A 22,122-nucleotide genomic window follows, 5' to 3' on the forward strand; every position below is an offset into this window, starting at 1 on the left:
CCACCAGTGTTAGGCAAAGATGGTATGCAGTACCCTTTGGAACCACTACCAAAAACTGTGTAGTACAGACTTTTACCAAAAGTTGGTTTTGCTTTCACCTGTAGGCCTAGTTGTGTGTAGTGGTCCCAAAGGGTACTGCATACAAACTTTGCCTAACCTGTGGCATGCTCCTACATTATGGGGTCATGCCAGATAGCCCAGTCTGATTTTAGATCCTGCTTGGTTTTTCATTTCGATTCCTGCAGTTGTTTTGGTATGATTATCTGAACTTCTGGTTAAGCCTTGCCGCAAAGGTAAATTGCTATTGCTCAAAAATGTGTCCTTGGGATCAAGGAGCAATGTACACATCTGGTTTGCTGTTTTGAAAAAAATATATCTGATAGCGTCTGTTATTGCGCTCAAAAAGCCATAGGTATGTTTTGCTATGTTTTCTGTAACTCTGCTGCCCTTGCAAATATTTTTAACTTAATAAAATGACTTTCTCTGCCAATCAGAGTTCCCATTTGCATAGACCGTATGAGATCAATCTAATGGAGGAGCTGACACTTAAAGGAGTTACACAATATTATGCATATGTGACGGAGCGTCAAAAAGTGCACTGCCTCAACACACTCTTCTCCAGGGTAAGGAGTCCTTCGTTAGTAATTACTAAGTTTTTCTGCAGTGCATGCAATATTCTCATACCAAGTCATGCTGTGATTTTATTTTGTTTGGTTTGTTTTTGGTCTTCTCACTACGAAGTATGTGCAAATCATATGCATAGAAAGGTTGTCTGCCCTAATGAACACTTGATTTGTTCCAGTGTGTGTAATTGCTCATCTACTTGGCCTAAAAGCATTTTCATGAAGCCAATGGGTCTTCTAACCCCTCTGGTTGCCCCTCTTCCCCACTCGCAGACCTCCACCACTCCCTGAAGCTACGCACCTTGCACATTGTAAATTGGAAATCTGTAATTCTCCTATCTACTTGAGAATCCCCTCCAGTTAGTAGTATTCTGTTTAGTTTTTCATCCTTTTTGGCATTGCAGATTAAATGTTAGTGACCTTTTTTTCTTCAGCTCCAGATAAACCAGTCCATCATTTTCTGCAACTCTTCGCAGCGAGTGGAACTGCTAGCCAAGAAGATTTCTCAGCTTGGATATTCTTGCTTCTATATACATGCTAAAATGAGGCAGGTGAGTTTGGTTTGTGCAGTGATGCGCTTATTGTGCAATTGCTTGCTCTTCTACATATGGCGACTGCACTCTTACCTAGCACGTTATTAACTGTTCCACTGGATTTAGAGGCACTAAAGGGCTGTTTGATCTTACATTGAAGCCATTGTTTGTTGTTGAGATGATTTTCAGAACCGACCCTGGGAAGGGTGTTGGGCAAGATTGTGTGTAGTAACCCTGTGGGAGACTACATCAGCCTTGTCCTCTTGGCAATGGTGAACCCAACCTTTCCTTTAGTATAGGTCTGTACTAAACAAGTTGGTTGAGTGGCTGAGCAGCCAGACTTGTATCAGTAGCTGTAGAGATGCAACATAGAGATTCACAGTGACACGTATTAAAGAACACGTATACTCAAGGTTTCATTAAAATAATTAAGTCCGTTTTAAAATCTTTTTAGAAAGGGTAATGGTCAACAATAAAATGCACTTCAAAAATACACTCAGTTAAGTATGTAGATTTATGATGCTTGTTAATCTGCTTAGAATCACATGCTGTGCTTATAGTCTGACATCCAGTGGTAACTGCAGAGTATTACATCTTGTCTTTCGTGAATTGAAAGGGGACGTCGACATGGGCGTGTCTGTAACCCTTTCCCTAACATGATGTGTAGTGTAACCAAAATCCCTCACGCATTGAGGTCCCTCAGATTGTTTTTTTCTGCCCAGTTTACTGGTCGTCTAATGTGGAGCTCTTCAAGAGACATTGCTATATTGATTGACCTTTGGTCGTTTTGGCTTATCTACCATCCCTTCCCTCGATGGCTGTTTCCTGATCTTTGCCAAAGCCTGCTACTATGGACCTTCAACAGCAGTTGATCTGGTTGGCACTGCCCGCCACGTGGCCTTCAGGCCGGCCTACACAGTAGGTAGTGGGGTTGGGGTGGACATTTCCTTTTTAAGAATGCCTGCCCCATCTTTGTTCCCTTGGTCTTGTCACTGTTATTCCTGCGCTATGGACAGGACTCCTATTAGGTTTTTGTCCTTCATGCAAGGTAAAATTCCTGTGGAAAGACAAACACCTTAAGTGTAATAGGTGTCTTCCCCTTAAACACAAGGAGGCGGCCTGTGCGGCTTGTAAGCTCCTGCGCCCCAAGACCCTAAAGGAGCACTGTTAAGCAGTGGGCAGCCTAAGTACTGTCGTAGGCCGAGAGTAGCCTCCCGCCGCAACCACAGTGACGAAGGGCTTAGTGATGTCTGTCCCCTGGCCCGAATAGGCACGACGTGAGTCCTGCTATGGGAACTTTACATCCCGGCGACAAGGACGCATATTCTTACCACACTAAAAAAAGCAACCCCAGGTCTGTCTTCGACGAAACAGTCTAAGCATTCCATAGCGCCAACCTGCACACCAGATAGCTCTGCCTCATGATCGGCAGCCCTCCCGCAACCGCAGGTGTGGCATGCGCCCGGGCAGTCTAAATCAATGGGCGCCACGCGAATGTTCAAGCAGCCGTTGAGACGCATCAGAAGACGCCGCCGATGCCGCACAAATGCGCATTTACGCCAAAAACAAACGCGCAACCGCCGGCCCAATCCAAACACGTTTCTGTTACACCAAGTATTACCGAAAGCATTGCTAAGATCGTTTTGGCGGCAAATGCAGGAGAACAGTCGAAGGACTTGTCAAAACCCAAGGATAATCATAAGGACTCATGAAAACGGAAAGATAGGCCTGAAAAAAAACTCTTCTTTCTAGAGAAGATCAGTTGGAAGAGCTTTTTCCACCCCTAGACGCTGGTTCCTTATTATGGACCAGGGAGAAGTTTGAGGTGTGTATGAATAGGTTAGAGAGATTAGTGGAATTCTCAGAAGTTCACACCCAAAAGGCCTCGAGAGGAGAGCCTTTGCCAAAATTTCAAGACCCTTCATTCCTTTCGGGAGGAAGAGTCTTATGACCTCACTGAAGATGAGATCCCTATAGACCAATTCATTCAAGATGAATACCCCTTTGGGGGCCCCTGTGGGTGATCCCATTGACCCCACAGAGGGTTGAGAAGACGACTAAGACCGGCCAGTCGAACCTCAGCCTTGGGCATCACCTACTGCGGCACCGGAACCTGACGCCCTGTGGATAGATTCCCCCACCACACCTGCTAGACAGGCCTCCCCAGTTGTAGACCAGATGGCATTTAACGCCATCTTGAGAGCAGCAGCGGAACATTTCCAGATTGATGCTCAGGAAGCTGTACCAAGGCTGATTTTGTCGGACATATTAAAAGAAAAGCCAGCTGCCAGTCAAGCTATTCCACTGCTGAATTCAATCAAGCGCTTGGATCCTTCATTGTTGACACCTGCCCTAGCAAGGGGCTGTCAATCCTAGAGTCAAAACTGTTTCACCCTTCCTCTTCCGATCCCCTCTACATAAGGGGACATACTACTCCAGATATGTTGTTGGTAAATGCAACCAGAAAGAGGGCGGGGGTCCCCCTGTCTACAGGGGAAGCGCCCCCTGACAAGGATTGCAAAAGGTTATATGCACTGGGGGAAAGTCACAACTGCTGCAGCATATCCCACTCGCATAGCTAACACCACTTTGCTGGCTAGCTATTCAGACGTACAATGGAACATGCTACAAGAGGGCCTTCAAGAAGTCCCTGAACTGTTGCGGGCTCGCCTGCTTTCCATTGTAGCTGAGGGCAAACTGGTTAATCACAGTATTCTGCAAAAATACTTTCGGTTCTGCTGAAACAGCTGGCAGGACCTTAGCACACGGTACCCTCCTAAAGCGGCATGCCTGGAAACTCAAACTCAAGCTTCAGTGATAAGCCGTTGGAGGAGACCAACTTATTTGGGAAAGCTGTTGATGAGGCACTTGAAACAGCTAAGAAGGAACAAGACACCCTCAAGACCCTGGATCAAATCTCCCAGAGGCCTTCCCATATAAAACGGACGGTTCTCGACCTTCCTTTTGTGGCAAATCTGGCTCCCCTCTCAACCAATATGGCTCTGGAAATAACTGGTCCTCGCCTCTGGGAACCAGCTATGCCACCCTGTATCCCCCCAAGTGGTGACAATATGGAAAAGGAAGGGGCCGGAATTCCACCCCTAGAGGCTCCCCAGTCTCAGGTCAGAAATGACGAGCCAATCCGGGTCCCCTCCCATGCCTCCTCGGTCAGGGGCTGGTTAACATCATTTCTTCAAGCATGGGAGGGGATAGCAACAGGCCAGTTGAGTACTCAAGACTGTCGCCCACGGGTACTGCATAGAATTCTGCCGGACCCCCCAATTCAGACCTCCACGATCAAGACTCCTGACACCTGCGCATCCTGCTACGAGAGGTTGAGATCCTGCAGGAAAAGGGCACCATAGAAGTCATACCTCTTCTACAGGTAAACGAGGGTATTTATTCAGTATACTTCCTTGTATCCAAAAAGGATCTCACCATGCGCATTGTACTAGATATGCGCCCAGCGAACACATTTTGTCAAACCTCAAAAGTTTCATACGGTCACTCTGCAGGAAGTAATTCCGCTGGTCACACAGGAAGACTACATGGCAACATTGGACATGAAGGATGCATACTTTCATATTTCAATGTTGCCAGCGCACAGACCCCTTCGTTACAGTTCATTTCAAAGTTCCATGTGAACCAGTCAATACAACTACCAACTTTCTTCCAGAACCGCTCCAACATGGTGGAGAGACACCTGCATATGCTAGATGTATGCAGGGCAGTAATGTTTTACCTGGAAAGAACTCTACCACTAAGAAAGACAAACCAGTTTTTCGTTTCAGTGGCAGCGGGTAGAGAGGGAGGCACTGTCTCCAAATCTACGATCTAAAGATGGATTGTCAAATGCGTCAAGCTCTGCTGCACTCTTGCTAAGACAGAACTGCCCTTTAAGCCGAGAGCACACTACTCTAGGCACGGTGGCTTCCATAGCATTCATTACAAATGTTCCCCTAGAGTCCATTTGCAAAGTGGCAACCTGGAGTTCTGTACACACCTTTACAAAACACTGCTGCCTAGACACTCGCTATAGGTCTGATTCTCAGGTGCAACAAGCAGTACTCTGACATATTTTCACTACTGTTCCATCTCGCAACCCACTTCCAACTCTGGGTACTGCTCGCTAGTCTATGCACAGCATGTGATTCTAAGCAGATTAACAAGCATCAGAAGACATGCATTACTTTACCGTAAAAGCATTTCTGATGATTGTATATGCTTACATTCACATGCACCCACCCTTCCTCCCTGTTCGGATGGAAGGAACAAAGACGCCTGCTGTTTTTTCTCTTTTCTGTACTCTCGCACGTGAGGGATTTTGGGTACTCTACATGTCACGTAGGGATAGTGTTACAGGCACTCGCAGTGTCGACGCCCCCTTTCGATTCTCGAAAGACAAGATGCAATACTCTGCGGTTACTGCTGGATGTCAGACTATAAGCACAGCATGTGAATCTAAGCAGGATACAATCATCAGAAATGCTTTTACTGTAAGTAATGCATGTCACACACTTCTACACCCTGAGGTGACTTCAATTGCCAGGACACTGTGGACATTGATGTATCACTTTAACACTTAATGCCATACTGAGGTTGTGGGAAAAGGTAAGGGTGGAAACCAAGGTTAACCAGTTTCTCTGAACAGGCAAGTACTTTATAATCCCCCAATGAAGTATAGGTTAACTCTTTGCCAGCAATATAAGTAAGTGAGAGGGTCAGATTCTGCAAGGAGCCTGGACAGCCAATGTCATAAAGTCTAGGGGAGCTGAGGCACTTGTTGTAGATGGCACAAAAGTCTTGCACAATGTTAAATGGAGAGTTTGTAGAAAAGAATCACTGTTGGGTCACAAGCTGGGAGGCTTGTGAAAAGCAAAGATGCAAGCAACTCTGCAAAGTGCTGCTAATGCAAGTCTCCAGTGAGAGCAAGCTTCAAACAAGATCTAAGCACCCCTAGTTGGACAGTACCTTGGGGTCTGAAGAATGGGATCCAGCTGGCTTCTGTTCTGGTTGCAGTCCTGCTGTTCCTTTGTTCCTGGGCCTCAGTCATGGGGACATGAGGGAGGACGTCTGTAGGACTCCTGGACTGCAGTTGAAGGTCGGCGGTAATGGGCTTACTCCAGCACTTTGCAGTTTCAGCTACCAGCAAATAGCACCACTGCGGTTCTTGGCCACCTATGGGGTCCCCTTGCTTCTGGGGTTCAGCACTCTGAGGTGGCTCAGGCTTGGGTCACCCTGCTTCGGGAGCTTCCTTGGGATCTTCCTGGAGCTCGGGAACAGCTTAAAGACGATGCACTTGTTCCTGTGCCCTGGCACTCTGTTCCAGCACCAACAAATTAGTGCAGCCAGCCAGGAAACGGGTTCCAGCCAAGGTAGTCTTGGTCAGTGTTTGGGAGAATTCTCATAAATGTGCCAATTCCCTCTACCGTAAGGTAGAGGGAATTGGCTCTAAAACCCTCCAGCTCTTTCGCAAAACTTTAGGGCTTTGAACTTTTTAATTGTTTTTCTGTCTATTTTCTTTGGTTATGGAGTTTTAGATAACTCATAGGCATATTTTTGTCACATAGCACCCTCAGTGCAGTGACACAGGGAAGCCTTTTTAGGCTGTCCCAAGGTTTAAATACCTTCTCTGCGATAAACTACTGTCCCAGAGAAAGTAAAGCTAAATGACTTTTTTTAAATTCCTATACCCAGCACACACTATCATCCTATATAGTGCCGGAGGCGTTACCTAGTATCCGCTATGTCTAGAAACTCATGTAGCTGTCCCCTGCTACCCTTTTCCTCTTGAAATGGCTGGTGGCAGTGGTTTTACGACCATGAACACAGGTAGCGTTAAATTGCTAGAGCCATGTTTTTCAAGATGGCGCCTAAGCCTCCTTTGTTTAAATTGGTCCCAGTCTTTTTTCGTCATTTCTTTTTTGAAAGGTCCTAGTGGCTTTTCTCTGCACGCCAAACTAGGTTTGCTCCCTTTGTTTCTATGCCATTGGCGGGCTTCAGGACTGAAGACCACCTCTGGCGCCCAAGTGTCTGGGGTGGGTAGGAATTGAGGGAGGTGCCCGAAACTCCCTGTGCTTAGTCTCCTAGGAGACCCAAATGCACTCTGGCGTGATTGGCTGGCTGACTGTCAGGCAAGTGCAGCCACCCTGCTGGGTGAGTGGCAGCTAGGCTGGAATGAATCGCAGAAAACTATTTAAAAGGGGAGTCTCTTGGCTTGGAAGCCAGTCGACCACTAGACGGAAAGAACCGAAGAGCTGGAATAGGTCGGCTGCTGGAACTACTGGGCCGTTGGCTGGCTGTCCTTGGAGGACCGAGCAAACCAATCAACTTTGGGTGCATTCCTGTAACCAAGTACACTAAGCACAGAGTTTCAGAACCTCCCTCGATTCCTGCTCTTCCAGACACACTGGAGCCAGAGGCAGGCTTCATCCGTGATTCCTGCCAAAGACTAAACTAACAAAGGGACCAATCCTGGTTTGGTGCGCAGAGTAAAACCCAATAAAGACTGCACTAGCAAGGAATGGTGAAAAAAGACTGACCTTTTAGACAAAATGGGCATCCATGGGTGCAGTACTGCTGTTAAAAAAAATAAAAAAAAAATAAAATAAACCCCAGCATGGTTGGAAAATTAAACCACTGCCACTGGCCATTAAATGTAGTATGGGTAACATAAAAAAAGTTAGATGAAAAGTAGGCAAAGGGGATACTAAGTAACCCCCCAGCACTCCACATAAAATTGTGTGTGCTGGGACTACAAAGAGTTTCGAGGGGATTGTGTCCTCCGACGTAGTCCTCTTCTGACAGGTAATGACCACAGCTGTGCTGCTTCAGAAAATCTTTTGGTGTAGGCGTCGATGACCTCGATACGTTGTCCGTCGAGGGTCGAACTCACCGGATGTTATATATAGGACGCACGGCGCCTGTAGCCTCAGCTCTGTTTTTCCCGCAAATGTTTGTTCGGATTCTTGGCGCGCTCTATTTTATTATTTTTTTTCTTGTACTTCGAAAGCGAATTCTACTTCGAAACAATGTCTTAGTCTTCTTCTACCCTGAAGTCGAGCTTTAAAAATGTCGGCACTGCGGAGCGTAGATGTCCATCACGGACCCGCACGACGTCTGCCTCTGGTGCCTCAGCGAAAGCCACTCCACCGACAACTGGGATGACTGCCAGTCCCCGACATCGAAGGCCTTGCAGGAACGGAAGAAGAAATTAACGGTAGGTAGGGTGTCTAAGCCCCATAAGTCGAAATCCGCTGGGCTTTCGACCGACGACTCGAGGGGTGACTCTCCACGTCGGCGAAGTCAAGGTGGTCTCAGGAGTGGTTCCCACCCATTCCTCTGCCTCTTCTAGGCATTCGCGGAAGCACGGTCACCAGTCGCCTTCCCCGTCCTCGTCGGAGGACTCCGCCAGAAGGCGGTTGACTTGTCCCACCAAGTCTTCGTTGCCAGCCGAATGGGAGGCATTCCGCCAGCAGATGGCGATTTTCAAATCGCAAGGCACTGTTCCGGCCGCACCTTTGAGAAGCCGGGAAGGAACAGGCTACGGCCACCAATTGCACGCCTTCGGGCTCGGGCGGTCGTCGCGATCATCGGGAACAGTCGAGGTCCCGATTGGACAAGTTTAATCGCCATAGCCGTGCCAGATCCAGGTCCCGGTCCTCGAAGCCATTGGACCGTCGGAACCTGTGAAGTCTTCCAAGAAGGCGACGACGCCATCGGCGACAAGGCCATCTAAGGAAACACTCGGGGCTCCGGCCTCGAAGCAGTTGTCGAAGTAACGCCGATTTCATCGGCACCCTCGACGCCGTTTGTGGAAGATTTGCCGGAGGTGCCCCGAAGGGCTGTGGAAACTCTGAGGAAGGCTCTCAGTAAGTCCGTGAGGCCTGTTTTTGAGCCCTTCTCCCACTGTTCCGCCAACCAGATTGGTTTTATTCCAACCTTTTGGATGATATTTTGGAGGTGGAAGAAGGGTCTGAGGAGATGGTTGTGCCTCCTGATCTCCCTGATGACCTGTTGTCTGGTCAGTCAGATGGAAGAACTCCATCAGTCCTTGCATGACACCAGTGGTCTTGATACCTCGCCAGAGGTGGAGTTTGGCAGGCCGGAGCCTGGTACGCATGCCGAATCCTCATGGACGTCTCATGTCGAGGGTGACTGAATACTCGGGGTGGTCTGATCCACCCATTGATTTTCTTCAGGATGATCTGACGGATATCCTGTACCCAGGTCCACCCACTGACCCGGTGTTGCCATCTCATATGGCTTTGCAAAGAGAGTGGCGGTGGTTTGGACTGCTCCGGAGAGTCTACCAGTAGTGAATAAGTCGCTTCCGAAAAATACTGTCCAGCCAGTGGTGACCCCTGCTACTTGTCTTGTCAAAGCACCCTACTCTGGAGAGTTTGGTGGTGCAGGTGGCTATGGCCCCCACAAAGCAGGCTGCGTACCCAACCATCCCTCCTGATGGGGACGATAAGCGCTTTGATGGTTGGGCGAAGAAGGTATTTTCATCTGGGGGAATGGCTTTGAAGGCATTGTTTGTGCCTTGGCAGGATTCACTCATACTCTGTGGAACTGCATCTTTGGCGGCTGAGCATATTCTTGAAGGGGAGGAACGGGATGGTTTTCTAGCCCTCGTGCATGACGGCAAGGATGCCATGTGTGAAGCCGTTCAGTCGGGTTTGGACACGGCAGACTGTGTCGGTCCATGGTTGCGAGCACCGTGATGCGCAGATTTGCGTGGTTGCGGAAGTCATGGTTTGCTCCTGATGTGCAATCCTGGCTTCTAAACATGCCCTTTGATGGTGTCCATCTGTTTGAAAGTAAGGCTGACAAGAGCCTTCAGAGGTTGCAGACTTCGAAAGCTGCAGTGAAGTCTTTGGGCGCTGCAGTACGTCAACCTCTGCCTTTTCGTCCTAGGGGACAGCAATGGAGGGGGAGGTTCCTTTCGGTACTACTCTTCCTTTGGTAGGTCAAGAGGAGCTGCCAGTCAAAGGGGCCACCGTAGGAGTACCATAGGTGGAAAGCAAGGTACTCGAGGTGTCAAAGCCGCTCGGGCAGTTGCCTCTTTGCCCTCAGGCACTGGCGCAGCCACGTCCGCACAGTCATGAGGCCATGTCCCATGGTTCGCCGGTTGGGGGCAGACTTGCGCAGCATCTTGGAGAACGGCGTGCCATTACTTCAGATGCGTGGGTTCTGGAGTTCATAACCCACGTCTACTGTCTTCCTTTTCGGCAGAGGCATCACGCCAATCCACCGGGGAAGCTCTTTGAAGCATCTTGATCCGCTCCTTGTGCAGGCAATCCTATCCCTGCCTTAGAAAGGCACCATAGAACTGGTGCCTGTAACGGAGAGGAACAAGGGATGGTATTCCCCTTATCTTTTGATCTTGAAAAAAGACTGGGGATTGAGACCCATCATGGACTTGTGTTGGCTGAACAAGCTCCTCAGGAAGGAAGTTCAAGATGGTAACTCTTTCTAAAGTCCTCCAGGCCCTTCAACTTCAGGATTGGTTGGTGTCTCTCAACCTCAAGGATGCTTACTTTCATGTGCCGATTCATTCAAAGCACAAGAAGTACCTGAGGTTCGCGGTTGGTGACTCGCATTTTCAGTTTCGGGTCCTGCCGTTAGGATTGTCCTCCGCCCTGAGGGTCCTCACCAAGCTGATGGTGGTGGTGGCAACATATCTGAGGAAAGGGGATTCACTTCTACCCTTACCTGGACGATTGGTTGATCAGGGCACGTTCTCCCGAGCAAGCCCTGGATCACCTGTCCGTCACCTGCCACACCCTTCACAGGCTGGGCTTCTCCCTCAACTTGAAGTCCCATTTGACACCCACCCAGCGGCTCCAATACATCCGAGAAGTGCTCAACACTTCCCTGGGGTAGTGTTCGCCTCCCCAGGTGAGGGCTCATCACATTCTGCAGATGGTGGACCAATTTCAACGTGCCCAGAGTCTCCCGGCGTTGGAGTTCTTAAGGTTGCTCGGCCTCATGGCATCCTGCATTTTCCTGGTGCAAGAGGCCAGGCTGTGGATGAGATCTCTGCAGTGGGCTCTCAAGATGCAGTGGTTGCAGTTCTCCGGCAGGATGTCGGATCCTCTTCAGATTCCACCCTCGGTCGCCGAGGATCTTCTGTGGTGGGCCATCGAAGGCAATCTGATGAAGGGAGCTCCATTTTGGCAACTGTGGCTGGAGGTGACGAACGTGACGGACGCCTCCCTCAAGGATTGCGTAGCTCATGCCAACGAGTTGACAGCCAGCAGTTGGTCTGTCAGAGTCCAGACTTCCCATCAAACTTTTAGAGCTGAGGGCCGTCAGGCTAGCCCCGAAGGCTTTTCTGCCGTCTGTGCGGGGGAAGAATGTCCTGATTATGACGGACAATACAGTGGCCATGCACTACCTGAACAAAAAAGGGGGGGCAGGGTCACTCCCGTTGTGCAGGGAGGCGATGCAGCTCTGCTTCTGGGCCATTCAGCAGGAAATTTTGATCTCGGCAGTTCATCTGGCCGGAGACTAAAACATGACGGCGGATGCTCTGAGAAGGCAGAGCACGGTCTCTCACGAGTGTGAGTTAGCGCAGGAAGTTCTTTTGGCGATCTTCTTCCTTTGGGGAACCACACAAGTAGATCTCTTCGCCACCAGTGTCAACTGCAAGTGCGAATGATTCTGCTTGCGGGAATTTCCTCCAAGAGGATTCTTGGGGGATGTTCGTAGCGGAGTGGTCCTTCCCACTGCTGTACGTGTTCCTCCAGTCCCTGTCATTCTGCAGGTGTTGCGGAGGATCGGTTTCTGAATGATCCTTATTGCTCCAGCATGGGCCAGGAGAGCGTGGTACCTGGATCTTCTAGACCTGTCCATCTGCTGTTACGCTCACCTGGCTCCCACGGGGAGCCAGGTGAGTGTATGCCATAGGCGCAAGGACTGCACCCAAACAGCCCCTAGCTGGGGTCTTTGGGCGCGCTCAAAATGGCATGATGCCTGCTTTCGGGGTTGCTGGGCCTGATCTGGTTTCCCGGGGGCAGGCATCATGACATCTGCCTTCAACGCAGTCTTCCCTACCAAGACGATCTGCTTTCACAGGAGGGGGGTCGGGTTCTCCATCCAGAGGTCAAGTCTCGGCCTTCATGCTTGGTATCTGAAAGGTTGAGGTATAAGGATTGAAAAAGTGAAGGAGGTGTTGCTTTTGGCCAAAAGGCCTGGAACGAAATCCCTATGCTGTTGGAGAAAGTTCTGCGACTGGGGCAGGGTACAGAATGTGGATCCTTTCCAATGTTCCATTCCTTTTATTGTCTTTTTTTGCTTTCTTTAGCCTACAAGGGCCTGCAAGTAGGTACCATTAAGGGTTACCTGGCGGCGCTGTCCATATTTAAGTGCCTGTCTGAGGAATGTTATTTTAAGATCCCTTTGATTTCTCGGTTTCTAAAAGGGCTGACTAATGTGTTTCCACCATCGCCTTTCCAGGTGCTGGGATGGGATTTGAATTTGGTTTTAAAGTTCCTAATGGGAACTCTGTTTAAGCCCTTACATTCTTGTCCGTTGTGACTGTTGTCCCTGTATTTTTAGTTGCGGTTACTTCTGCACGCAGAGTGAGTTGCATGCACTTTCTGCCAAACCACCCTTCACTGTGTTCCATAAGGACAGGGTTGTCCTTGGGATGTGGCCTTATTTTCCTTCCGAAGGTTGTCGGAATTCCATTTGAGCCACAAGGTAATTCTTCTGGCGTTTTATCCCCCTCCACATCCTGACGAGTAAGAGAGGCTCCATAGGTTGGATCCTAGGAGAGCTTTGAGTTTCTATCTCTCACGGATGTCCCGGGTCAGAGTGGACGATCAGCTCTTTGTTGGTTATGCTGGAAGGTGTTTAGGTCAGGCTGTTTCCAAGCAGACCTTGTCCAGATGGATCATTTTGACAATCTGAGTGTTACCGTTTGGCGGAAAAGGACCCTCCAGTAGGCTTACAGGCTCACTCTACTAGGGGTGTGGTTGCCTCCACTGCCATACAGAGGGGTGATCCGATTTGCAATATTTGCGAAGCAGCCACATGAGCCTCTGTCCATACTTTTGTGAGACACTATTCCTTAGACTCCGTCCATGGGCAGGATTTGGCCTTTGGTAAGGCAGTCCTGTGTTCAGCAATTTGATTGGGCATTCTAAAATTCTAAATTTGTAAATGCTTTTCCCACCTCCATACGTTGGTACTGCTTTGGGAGTCTGACATAGATGTGGAATACGTTGGAGGACACAATCCCCTCGAACAAGTTACTTACCCTATTTGATAACGTTCTTTCAATGGGATGTTCCTCTTGACGTATTCCACATCGAGCCCTACCAGCCGGCCCCTCTACAGAATTGCTTATGCAATTGCAGCTTACGTTTCCGCAAGGCTTTTCTGCAGTCATACTGGCAGGAGATTGGTGCCACGTGTTCTGGGAAAAAACTACAACTGAGGCTACGGGCGCCGTACGTCCTATATGACATCCGGTGACGTCGACCCTCGACGGAGGCCTTTGAGGGACAACGTATCGACGCAGGACGCCTATGATGAAAGATTTTCCAAAGCAGCACAGCTGTGGTCATTACCTGTCATAGATGTGGAATACGTCGGAGGAACATCCCATCGAAAGAAAGTTACCAGGTAGGGTAAGTAACTTGTTCTTCACCAGCATGGATTTAAATGCTCATACTAATGAATATTCCTTGGTTAAAAAAAAATCTGTTTCGTTTTTGAACTTTCTCCTAATAACCAATCGCTGGTCTCTGGGTCATACTGCCCCAGCCAATGACTGGCTTGCTACCTAAGCCCCTCCTCTGGTCCGTCCTTTATATGGCCATTAGGTTTTTGTAAGAAGTAAAGAAGTGGTATCTTAGCCCGAACAGGGTAGAAGGCGGCGCCGCGTAGCATTGTCTCGTCCAGTGCAGAACAAATAAGTGAAGATACAGAGAAAATAGTAGGAGTCTCGTATATTGAGTAGACTCGGAGTGGCTATTTAGAACATTCTTTTTCTGAGTATGAAAGAATTCTTGGAAAAGAGTAAGAGTGGGGTAAGAGGTGGGGAGTGAATGAGAAGAGTAGGCGAAAAGGGGAAAGGGTGGTAAAAAGAACAGACGGGAAGTAAAAGCGCACAGGTAGTGCACGTGCATGATATGTCTTTTGTGTTCTGTCCATTTTTGTCAAGGATATCCAAGTACTGTGATTGATTTGTGGGTAAAGTGGCAAAATATACAAAAATGAACTGTTGAATGTGAACATGCAACAATCGTAAGGGTAACATTGAAAATTGATGTGTGTATATATATTGATACAAATAGGTGCTTACAAATAACTGAGGATTCATGGTGTATTGCTCAGCTAGAAGGAAAGAGACTAGTGAAAAAGTGATTAAAGGGAAAAAGAGGTCGAAGGGCAAGTACAGACAAAGGGAGAAAAGGAAAAGATAGGGTCATGGGGGGGAATAACGCCACTAGCACATCTGTCGGCACCTTCCGTTATACAGTGAGAAAATACAAAAATACCACAATCAATGGTTGACGGAGATAAAAGGACAGTGACACGCCAATTTGGCCAGCAGGTGGGTCATTCAACAAAAGGGTGTTAGATCTAGTATCCACACACTTGCTTCCAAGTCATAAGGGGAAACAACTACAAAATAGAAGAGGTACTAAACTTGTGGCGAATGAAGAAGTTACGCCTACAGCAGAGGTAAATAAAGAACAAACGAAACAGAAAACGCAGGAAGAGGTAACGGAACGCCAAAGGGCGAGTGCACAACCACTACAGCTGAAGGCAATGCAACCAAAATCTATCCTTTATGTCAAGGCCAGCAGTAGGATACAGTGAGCCCCTGTACATACCAGCCTGTCCCACCACCGGAGCAGTTGCCACAGCACCGCCACCCTAAGATGAAGGAGGTTTGTATGGCACAACAAGTGCACCCCCGTGAATTTGGCACACTTCAGTGGAGAATTAAACCGCCAGCTAACGCATGCACAGATGGAAATAACGCAGCTAAGAGCATTGTGTTAGAAGCCAAATGCTGCCAGGGGGAGGAGAGGTACCACCATTATCCATAGCAGATCTAACGCCAACATTGAGCACAGGAGGGGGAAGTGGCACAAGCAATCTCAGAGCCAGCGCATTCAGTATCACAAGGAACATGCATACCACAAGGGCAAGAGAAAGAGTGGCTGTCGGGGGAGTTCCTGTTCCATCTAAATGACAAACCCGTGATGATTATACGCCCACCCACCCCAGAAAGTGAGAGGGGAAGGATGTGAAGGGAACAATGAGCAAGAAACAGAAATAGAAGAGGTGTGGAGTGACTTAGACGAATATGAAGAGGCAGCTGCCGCGGCAGGGTCCCCACTGCCAAACCTCAGTTACCCAGACACACCATCGCCACCACTATGGCAGGGTAGACTAAGACAGCGAGTGGGAAATATGATAAGTAAAATAAAGAAATGTGCGGTAAGTAAGGTAGGAAAGAAACACAAGTTACAAATGCCATTGATGCATAAAGGAGCAGGTAGGCCACACTGCATTCCATGGGCTCAAATGGATAAAAACAACTTGCTAACGGTCCCCCCTGCCCATTATCATGAGGGGCTGGGAAATGGATACACGCCTTTGAGAAACACAGCAGGAGTGCCGCTAACGATAGGGGATGTGAAGTTTATTAGTGTCAGCAATTGGTGACCAAGCGGATGCAGTGTGGGGGAAAAGCCGGATTCCCCGGAGTAACGATGAGTTGTGACCGCCACGATGGGTCGGCGTTCAACAACGTTCGAGCACAAGTATGGGATGCATTGAGGCGCACGTTTCCAGATATTCCAAATTTAAATTTAGCGATGCAGTGCACAATGGAGCACGAGGATCCTACGCAATTCATACTGCGGGTGCAGGATTTATGGTGAAGCGAAACTGGCACGGCGTGGAACCAGTCCACTGCCTTATTTTATCATTAAAAAGGGGCTCCCGAAAGAAGGTGCAGCAGGCCTTGGACAAAATGGCTGGGATAGAATCCGAGGGCTGTCTGAAATACAGAGTATAATTGTGCACCACTGCAGGAGGATCAAAGAGAGAAAAGGAGATGGCACAAAAAAGGCTGGCAGATGAAGCGAAGCTGGTACAGAACAAATTAGTGAAGGTCGCCGCCGTCAACGCCAGCGTAGCCAGACAGAGAAAACGAGGGGGATGAAGGAGTGTGAAACAGACCAGCAACAATAGTGGCACTGCGGGCCACAGGTGGACAAGGACAGTGGAACGGAGAAGAGCAATACAGTGGACAACAGTGGCAGGAAAGACCAGCAAGAGGACAGGTGGGTACGGTGGCCAGAGAGGGGGGCGGGGTTTTGGAGGTATGGGGAATAGAGGATTTGGTGGCCAAGGAATGAGGCGGACCACAAGGGTCATGCTGGAATTGTGGGAGATGGGGACACTACTCCAGAGATTGTAGAAAACAGCCTTCAGGGTATTTCCAGGGGCAACAGCCTATGGAGAACGAACAAGGTTGGGGGTGCCCACACCCAGGTAAGCCCCTATTGACTAGAGCCATGCACTAGAGGACATACAGGAACACGATTGTGCCACATATGAGGGGGAATGTGATGACATCCCAAAAGCAAGTGAAAATGCCCTATGAAATATATTTCTCCCTCCTGTAGATGGGTCGGCATCAATAAACGCCGAAACGGGGGAAAAACACATCGGAATGGCAGTAGTGCGCATGGAGGAAGATGACTGAGATGATTGTGCAAAAGCGCCTCCCATCCCATTACTCGGCACAGGCAGCCGAACTAACTGCCCTGATCGAAGCACTGCACACAGCCAAGGGCTGTGCGGTGACAATATACTCAGACTCAGCATATGCAACTACCGCAGTGCACTCGGGGTTGTCATGGTGGCGACGACGGGGATTCAGGAGGGCAGACGGCTCAGAATGCAGGTCTTGAGCCTAGTGGGTCACACCAGGCTCCGGGTCATCGTTTTCAGAGCCCCCAGATCGATCGATCGATCGATTGGAAGGAAGGGCTACAGCAGGCTCTGGTTACACAGTAGGCTCTCCGGTCGTTGGAAATCGTTTCAGCGGCAAATGCTTCATCTTGCTCTTAGTTTGTTTCCAGTGGTCAACTACCTCTTCAGCTTCCAGGATCTGACTTTTATGCAGAAACCCAGCCAATGAAACAGTCTTGCAACATTCAAACTTGGGCGCGTTGGCAATCCTTTCAGGACAGCCAGCCTCCCAGTTTGAACTGGTTTCTTGCACACTGGCCAAAGGGCTGCAGAATTTTGGACTCCTCCCTCGCTTCCTGCCTTCAGACATGCTGGAGTCTGGGTGTGGAGTGCACAGGGCTCCCGTCGAAGATAAAAAATCGCCAAAGGAATTTCCCACCCTGGAGGTCGGGGGGGGGGTGAGGAATGGGAAAGGACCAGGAACACTAAAATAGCGAAAATACAAGACAGACTCATGTTGGTAAAATGAGCACCCATGGGTGCCTTTACTGAGACTGTGCAAACAGCCTGCGTTAAAGATGCACCAAATTAATAAAAAGGTTCACTGCCACCAGCCATTAAAGGTAAGCTTGTCCTTGTAACATGTCTCATTTAAAATGAGAAAGACGATACTCTCTTCCCAGCACTCCCCACAAGGTGGGGGGGAGGAGGAGTGCTGGTCGTCCCTAATTACATGTAAAGGGGATCCAAAGATCCTTTCTACCCTTGGGAACTGTAGTTCTCACAAGGTTAGCCAGAGAAAGTTAAAAGGGGAGCCCCTAGGTCAACCTAGCAACAATGGGCACTTGTTACCAAAACGTTTTCAGAGTAACTTTTAAGACACCATGGTGAGTCTTAATGACACCCATACAGAGTAAAAGATTCTGTGAGTGTGAAAAAAGGTTCCCACTCAGAGGTCTAAGGAAAAATAATCCACCAGTAAAAGCAGAAAGTTGTTGACACAGGTCAGGAATATGTATCATTACTAGTAAGAATGTACCTAACTGTATTAACATTAAAAAGGTTTTATTTACAATGTAATTGTGTTTTGCACACCCCCACAAGTAGACATGCCACATTTCTCACCGAATTCATTTGCAGCTAATCTAGGAAACACTGGTTAAGGGGTGCCATTAATTGGATGTTGCTGCCAACTTCCTTATTTATGCAAACTAATCCTTAAATGGGTGCGGGTGAGGTGTAAAATAATACCTTCACATTACTCAAACTTCTTATCTGGTATCCACTAGCAAGTATCTGGGCATCTTGGATGGCTTCTGGCTGCACCAATAGTTCAGGGGCTCATAGACGTACTGAGCAATGTTAATAACGAAAGAAAACCCACAGTACTTTTTTGACAACCTGTGTATCTGGGACCATATTCGTTAAGTTGCACCCTTAGTGGAGTCTTGAAAAAGAATTCCCTATGGTGACAGTTGATGAATCGTTTGGCATTTGAAAAATATCTTTGTTGAATGAAATGCTATTAAATGCTTAAACTGTATATCCAAAGGTTTCTTGCACTTTTTGTATCTAGCAGTGCAATTTAGCCTCCAAGATAGACTAAATATACCTTGGATGTTTCTCAGTATGAAGCATAATTGAACAACCATTGCAGTTTTCAAAACCACTTGTAATGCTTTCTTTCAGGAGCACCGGAATCGTGTGTTTCATGACTTCCGGAACGGCTTGTGTCGCAATCTTGTTTGCACTGGTAAGTGTGATTCAGATATTGGCTTTTTGTTCCATGGATGGGAGGTGCAATCAGCTTCCAGCCTTGAGCCTACACTCTGCTACTTGATCAGTCCAAGGCAACCTTTCTTTTGAAAATGTACAGGTTTAAAACGTGTTTTGAGGGTTTTTCTAGAGCACGACTGGTGTGGTGGTTAGACAAACCAAACCTCTGTGGACTTCCAAAAGGTTAGTCCAACTCTGGTAGCATGGCTGTTCAGGTAGGATTACTCTTCGAAGAGGAAGAGAGTAGTATAGAGTACAGATTACGCAAAAGTGAGTCTGCACACGATTTACTGAAAAGGTCTTACAATTTGCATTAACTTTTAGTTAAACTGAAAGTTAATGCAGACAATAACTATAGGGTGTCCACAAACTATGCATTTGTATCACATAATGTTGCAGTGGGGGGGAGGGAGGGCAATGGTTTGAACAAATTAGTTCCTGTAAATTGCATTATTAGCCACACCAGCAAAATCTGCATTTACTTTAAGGCCAGCACTGGCTCCTAAACAAATGCCCCAAAAAAATCACAGGTAAGTAAGCAGTTTTGCTTATTTGAGATTTTTAAGTTAATTCAAGAAGTTCTCCTACAGTTTGTTAGCAGAATTCCATTTTTGGGAGTTCTTCCATCCTATTTTTAAGGGGCCCCTAAAGTTAAATTGTTTTATAGGATCTGCTTTCTTTTTGTGGCAAGACTTCTACCGAAGTCCCCCAACACCCCACCCCCACCAGCCTTCATTAACTATATTTGTATGGTATCCCAAATGCCTGTTAGGACTGTGTGGTGCTTTTTTAAGCAGGCCGTTTTGGCAGTAGGATCTTTCTCACCATGCATGGGTATTGAGTAGACTTTGTTCGGGCAGTTTAGGGACTTTACAAAACTACCACTGGAACTCTAACTCTTAGTTTAAGGCTGTACCACCTGATACTAGGGTAGCAATGACAGAGCAACCAGTCTTATCCTTGGAAGGTAGAGAAGGCTGTTGAGGTACAAAGGCCTTGTAGAATACATATGGTCCAAAGAAACACTGATGTATTGTAAAAAGAATGGTTTCTTTTATATATACATGGGTAAAGATAACTCTTTGGAAAGGCAAGTACTAGCATAAGTTTTTGGCAGTTTCTCTAGTCTGTCTGTGATAATACTTTGTAAGAGTTGGTAGCCCTCAAACAATAAAGATCCCCAACTCTTAATGACTGCACCACTCAAGGTACTGGTAGGGGCTAAAAGTTGGGGGACTGTATTACCCAAGTGATAGTCTTATAAAGTCTTACCATGGGTAGACATTCGAAAAACTTTCAAAACTGCTAGCAAACAGTGGGATTTGTATCCTGAAATGCCTTCATTGTGGTTAAAAATGATGTGAAGTGTAGTCTTGGATTACATTGATTCTTGGGTTACTTGTGTCCAGAGAAACCATCCACAAGGTTGTTTTTTTACCAAGACAAGTGTGCTATGTTAGGGAGAATTTTCATTTCTTGTGCCAATTGCTCTTGATCTGAGACCCCCAGCACTTTTGGTGGACTCCAGGGAGATTTCTTTGAACTATTATAAGTGAGTGGAACTTTTACCACTCATTCTTTTTGCTCTGACTTGGAATTCCTGGTTTACTGCTACTGTTTCTTTTTACTTACAATGAGTCCGGCTTTCCTCCATGAATTTTATTACAGGCATCCGTAAGTGATTGTTGCAGCATCCTATGTGGAGTGTTGCTGGGGATTCCCTTGGGCTTCCCTTTGTTGGGTAAGAAATGGTGCAGTCACACTGCAAGACTACACAATTTATCTGCTTGGTATTAGGTAAACCACCTTTTGGTATAGGACTGTACGAAACAAGTTGGTAGTGTGACTGAGCAGCCAGGGCTATCTCAAGAGGGGTAAATGTGAGCTCTACAAATGAAATCCCTAAATACAAGTAGCCAAGTAACACTTGCACTCAAGGTTTCAGTTCTAAATATGTCACGCTCACCTGGTCTCCACGGGGGCGTAGCACGCAGTCGTATGACCGATATCTGTACTGGCGCAGTTTTGATGGTATGTTGGCGTCCTCTCCCTTTTAACCTCCCCAGGAGGCGTTAGCCTGCAGTGGCGAAACAAGATGTTAGCTATGAGTGGGTTGGATTGGTCCCACTACTTGCCACCTCCTGAGGCCCGACTCCTCTCCTCCTCACCTTTTGAGTTTGAGGCTGGCTCTCCGTCCTGCTTAACCTTCAGCAGGGGCGCGGTAGGCAGTCTTTTTCTGGGCGCAGTTACCTCACTGTTCCAGAGTGCTGTTACTGTACGTTTCGGAATGCTGGGATTATCGGGTGAGTATCTACCTCAATAGCAGCTTGGTATAGATGCTCAAAGTCTTATTGTCCCAATGTTTTAAACGGATTTGTTTTCTCTTGCAGATGCAGTTTTGGTGCAGAAATCAAGTAAAAGATTCGACTCTCCCAGGATGCTAAATAGTTGCCTCCAGGTGAGTATAATGCGGATGAAAGGCGCTGAGTGACTGGAATAAATGTTCGTTCAGTACTGAGCACGACTAACCTGCTGTTCTTTTCCTGTTCCCTTTTGCAGGCGCGGCTCAGTCCCTAGATGAAGAATGGAAGAACCGCTCCAATGAAACCAGGAGGAACGCGGAATCCCGGGTGAGTATCGGCACCTGCGTGGACGTCCTTTCAACAGGGGCGGCGATCAGGGAACAAGCTGGGGATGCGACCGATGGACCGGATTGTAGGTAAGTGTTTGGTCGCTGAAGTAGCATCTGTTCTTTATCTATTCCAGGCTCCGATGGATGGAAGCACTGACGGGCGTGGCTGTTGAAGCTTGAGGACAGAGCACACACGGTGAGCGTTACGCTGCAGGAGTGCAGAATAACATAAAGCGTGTCTTCACAAGAAAAATAGTCCCTCTGCCCCTCCCTGGATTATACCAAGGCCCAGCCTCACTAGGCAGGTTAAATTGTTCCATGCGTTCAGCCCATTTCATGAGCCTGGCGCCGTTGGCCATGAGACTCTGGGGCGCTTCCTTGGGGCCTGACAAACTCTTCTGGGTGGTGGGGAGTGGGATGGGCCCAACAGCTCCAGGGATTTCAGAGCTCACGCCATGACAAAATATTTAACATCAATTTTTAAATGAGCATTCTTTAAAAAGGTAGTTCGTTTTAACAATTTAAATATACTTTAAAATTACTTTTCAGAATTAAAATGAGTTAGTGGATAATCTTTGGATATGCTTCACACAATTCCTAAGCCCTG

The 22,122-nt window shown here is 47.8% G+C and overlaps 1 protein-coding gene across 1 annotated transcript in view; it reads left to right on the forward strand.

The window, feature by feature from the left end:
* The window catches only part of DDX6 (DEAD-box helicase 6), a 451,657-nt gene that overhangs the window by 296,366 nt on the left and 133,169 nt on the right, over positions 1–22,122 (forward strand). Inside the window, exons 9-11 of the mRNA XM_069614407.1 lie at positions 495–623; positions 1,058–1,174; positions 18,797–18,860. Coding sequence (XP_069470508.1) covers positions 495–623; positions 1,058–1,174; positions 18,797–18,860 — 310 coding nt within the window. The remainder of the gene's footprint in view (positions 1–494; positions 624–1,057; positions 1,175–18,796; positions 18,861–22,122) is intronic.

The sequence above is a fragment of the Ambystoma mexicanum genome, chromosome 9 (genome assembly GCF_040938575.1).
Source record: "Ambystoma mexicanum isolate Mex_15411 chromosome 9, UKY_AmexF1_1, whole genome shotgun sequence".
NCBI lineage: Eukaryota > Metazoa > Chordata > Amphibia > Caudata > Ambystomatidae > Ambystoma > Ambystoma mexicanum.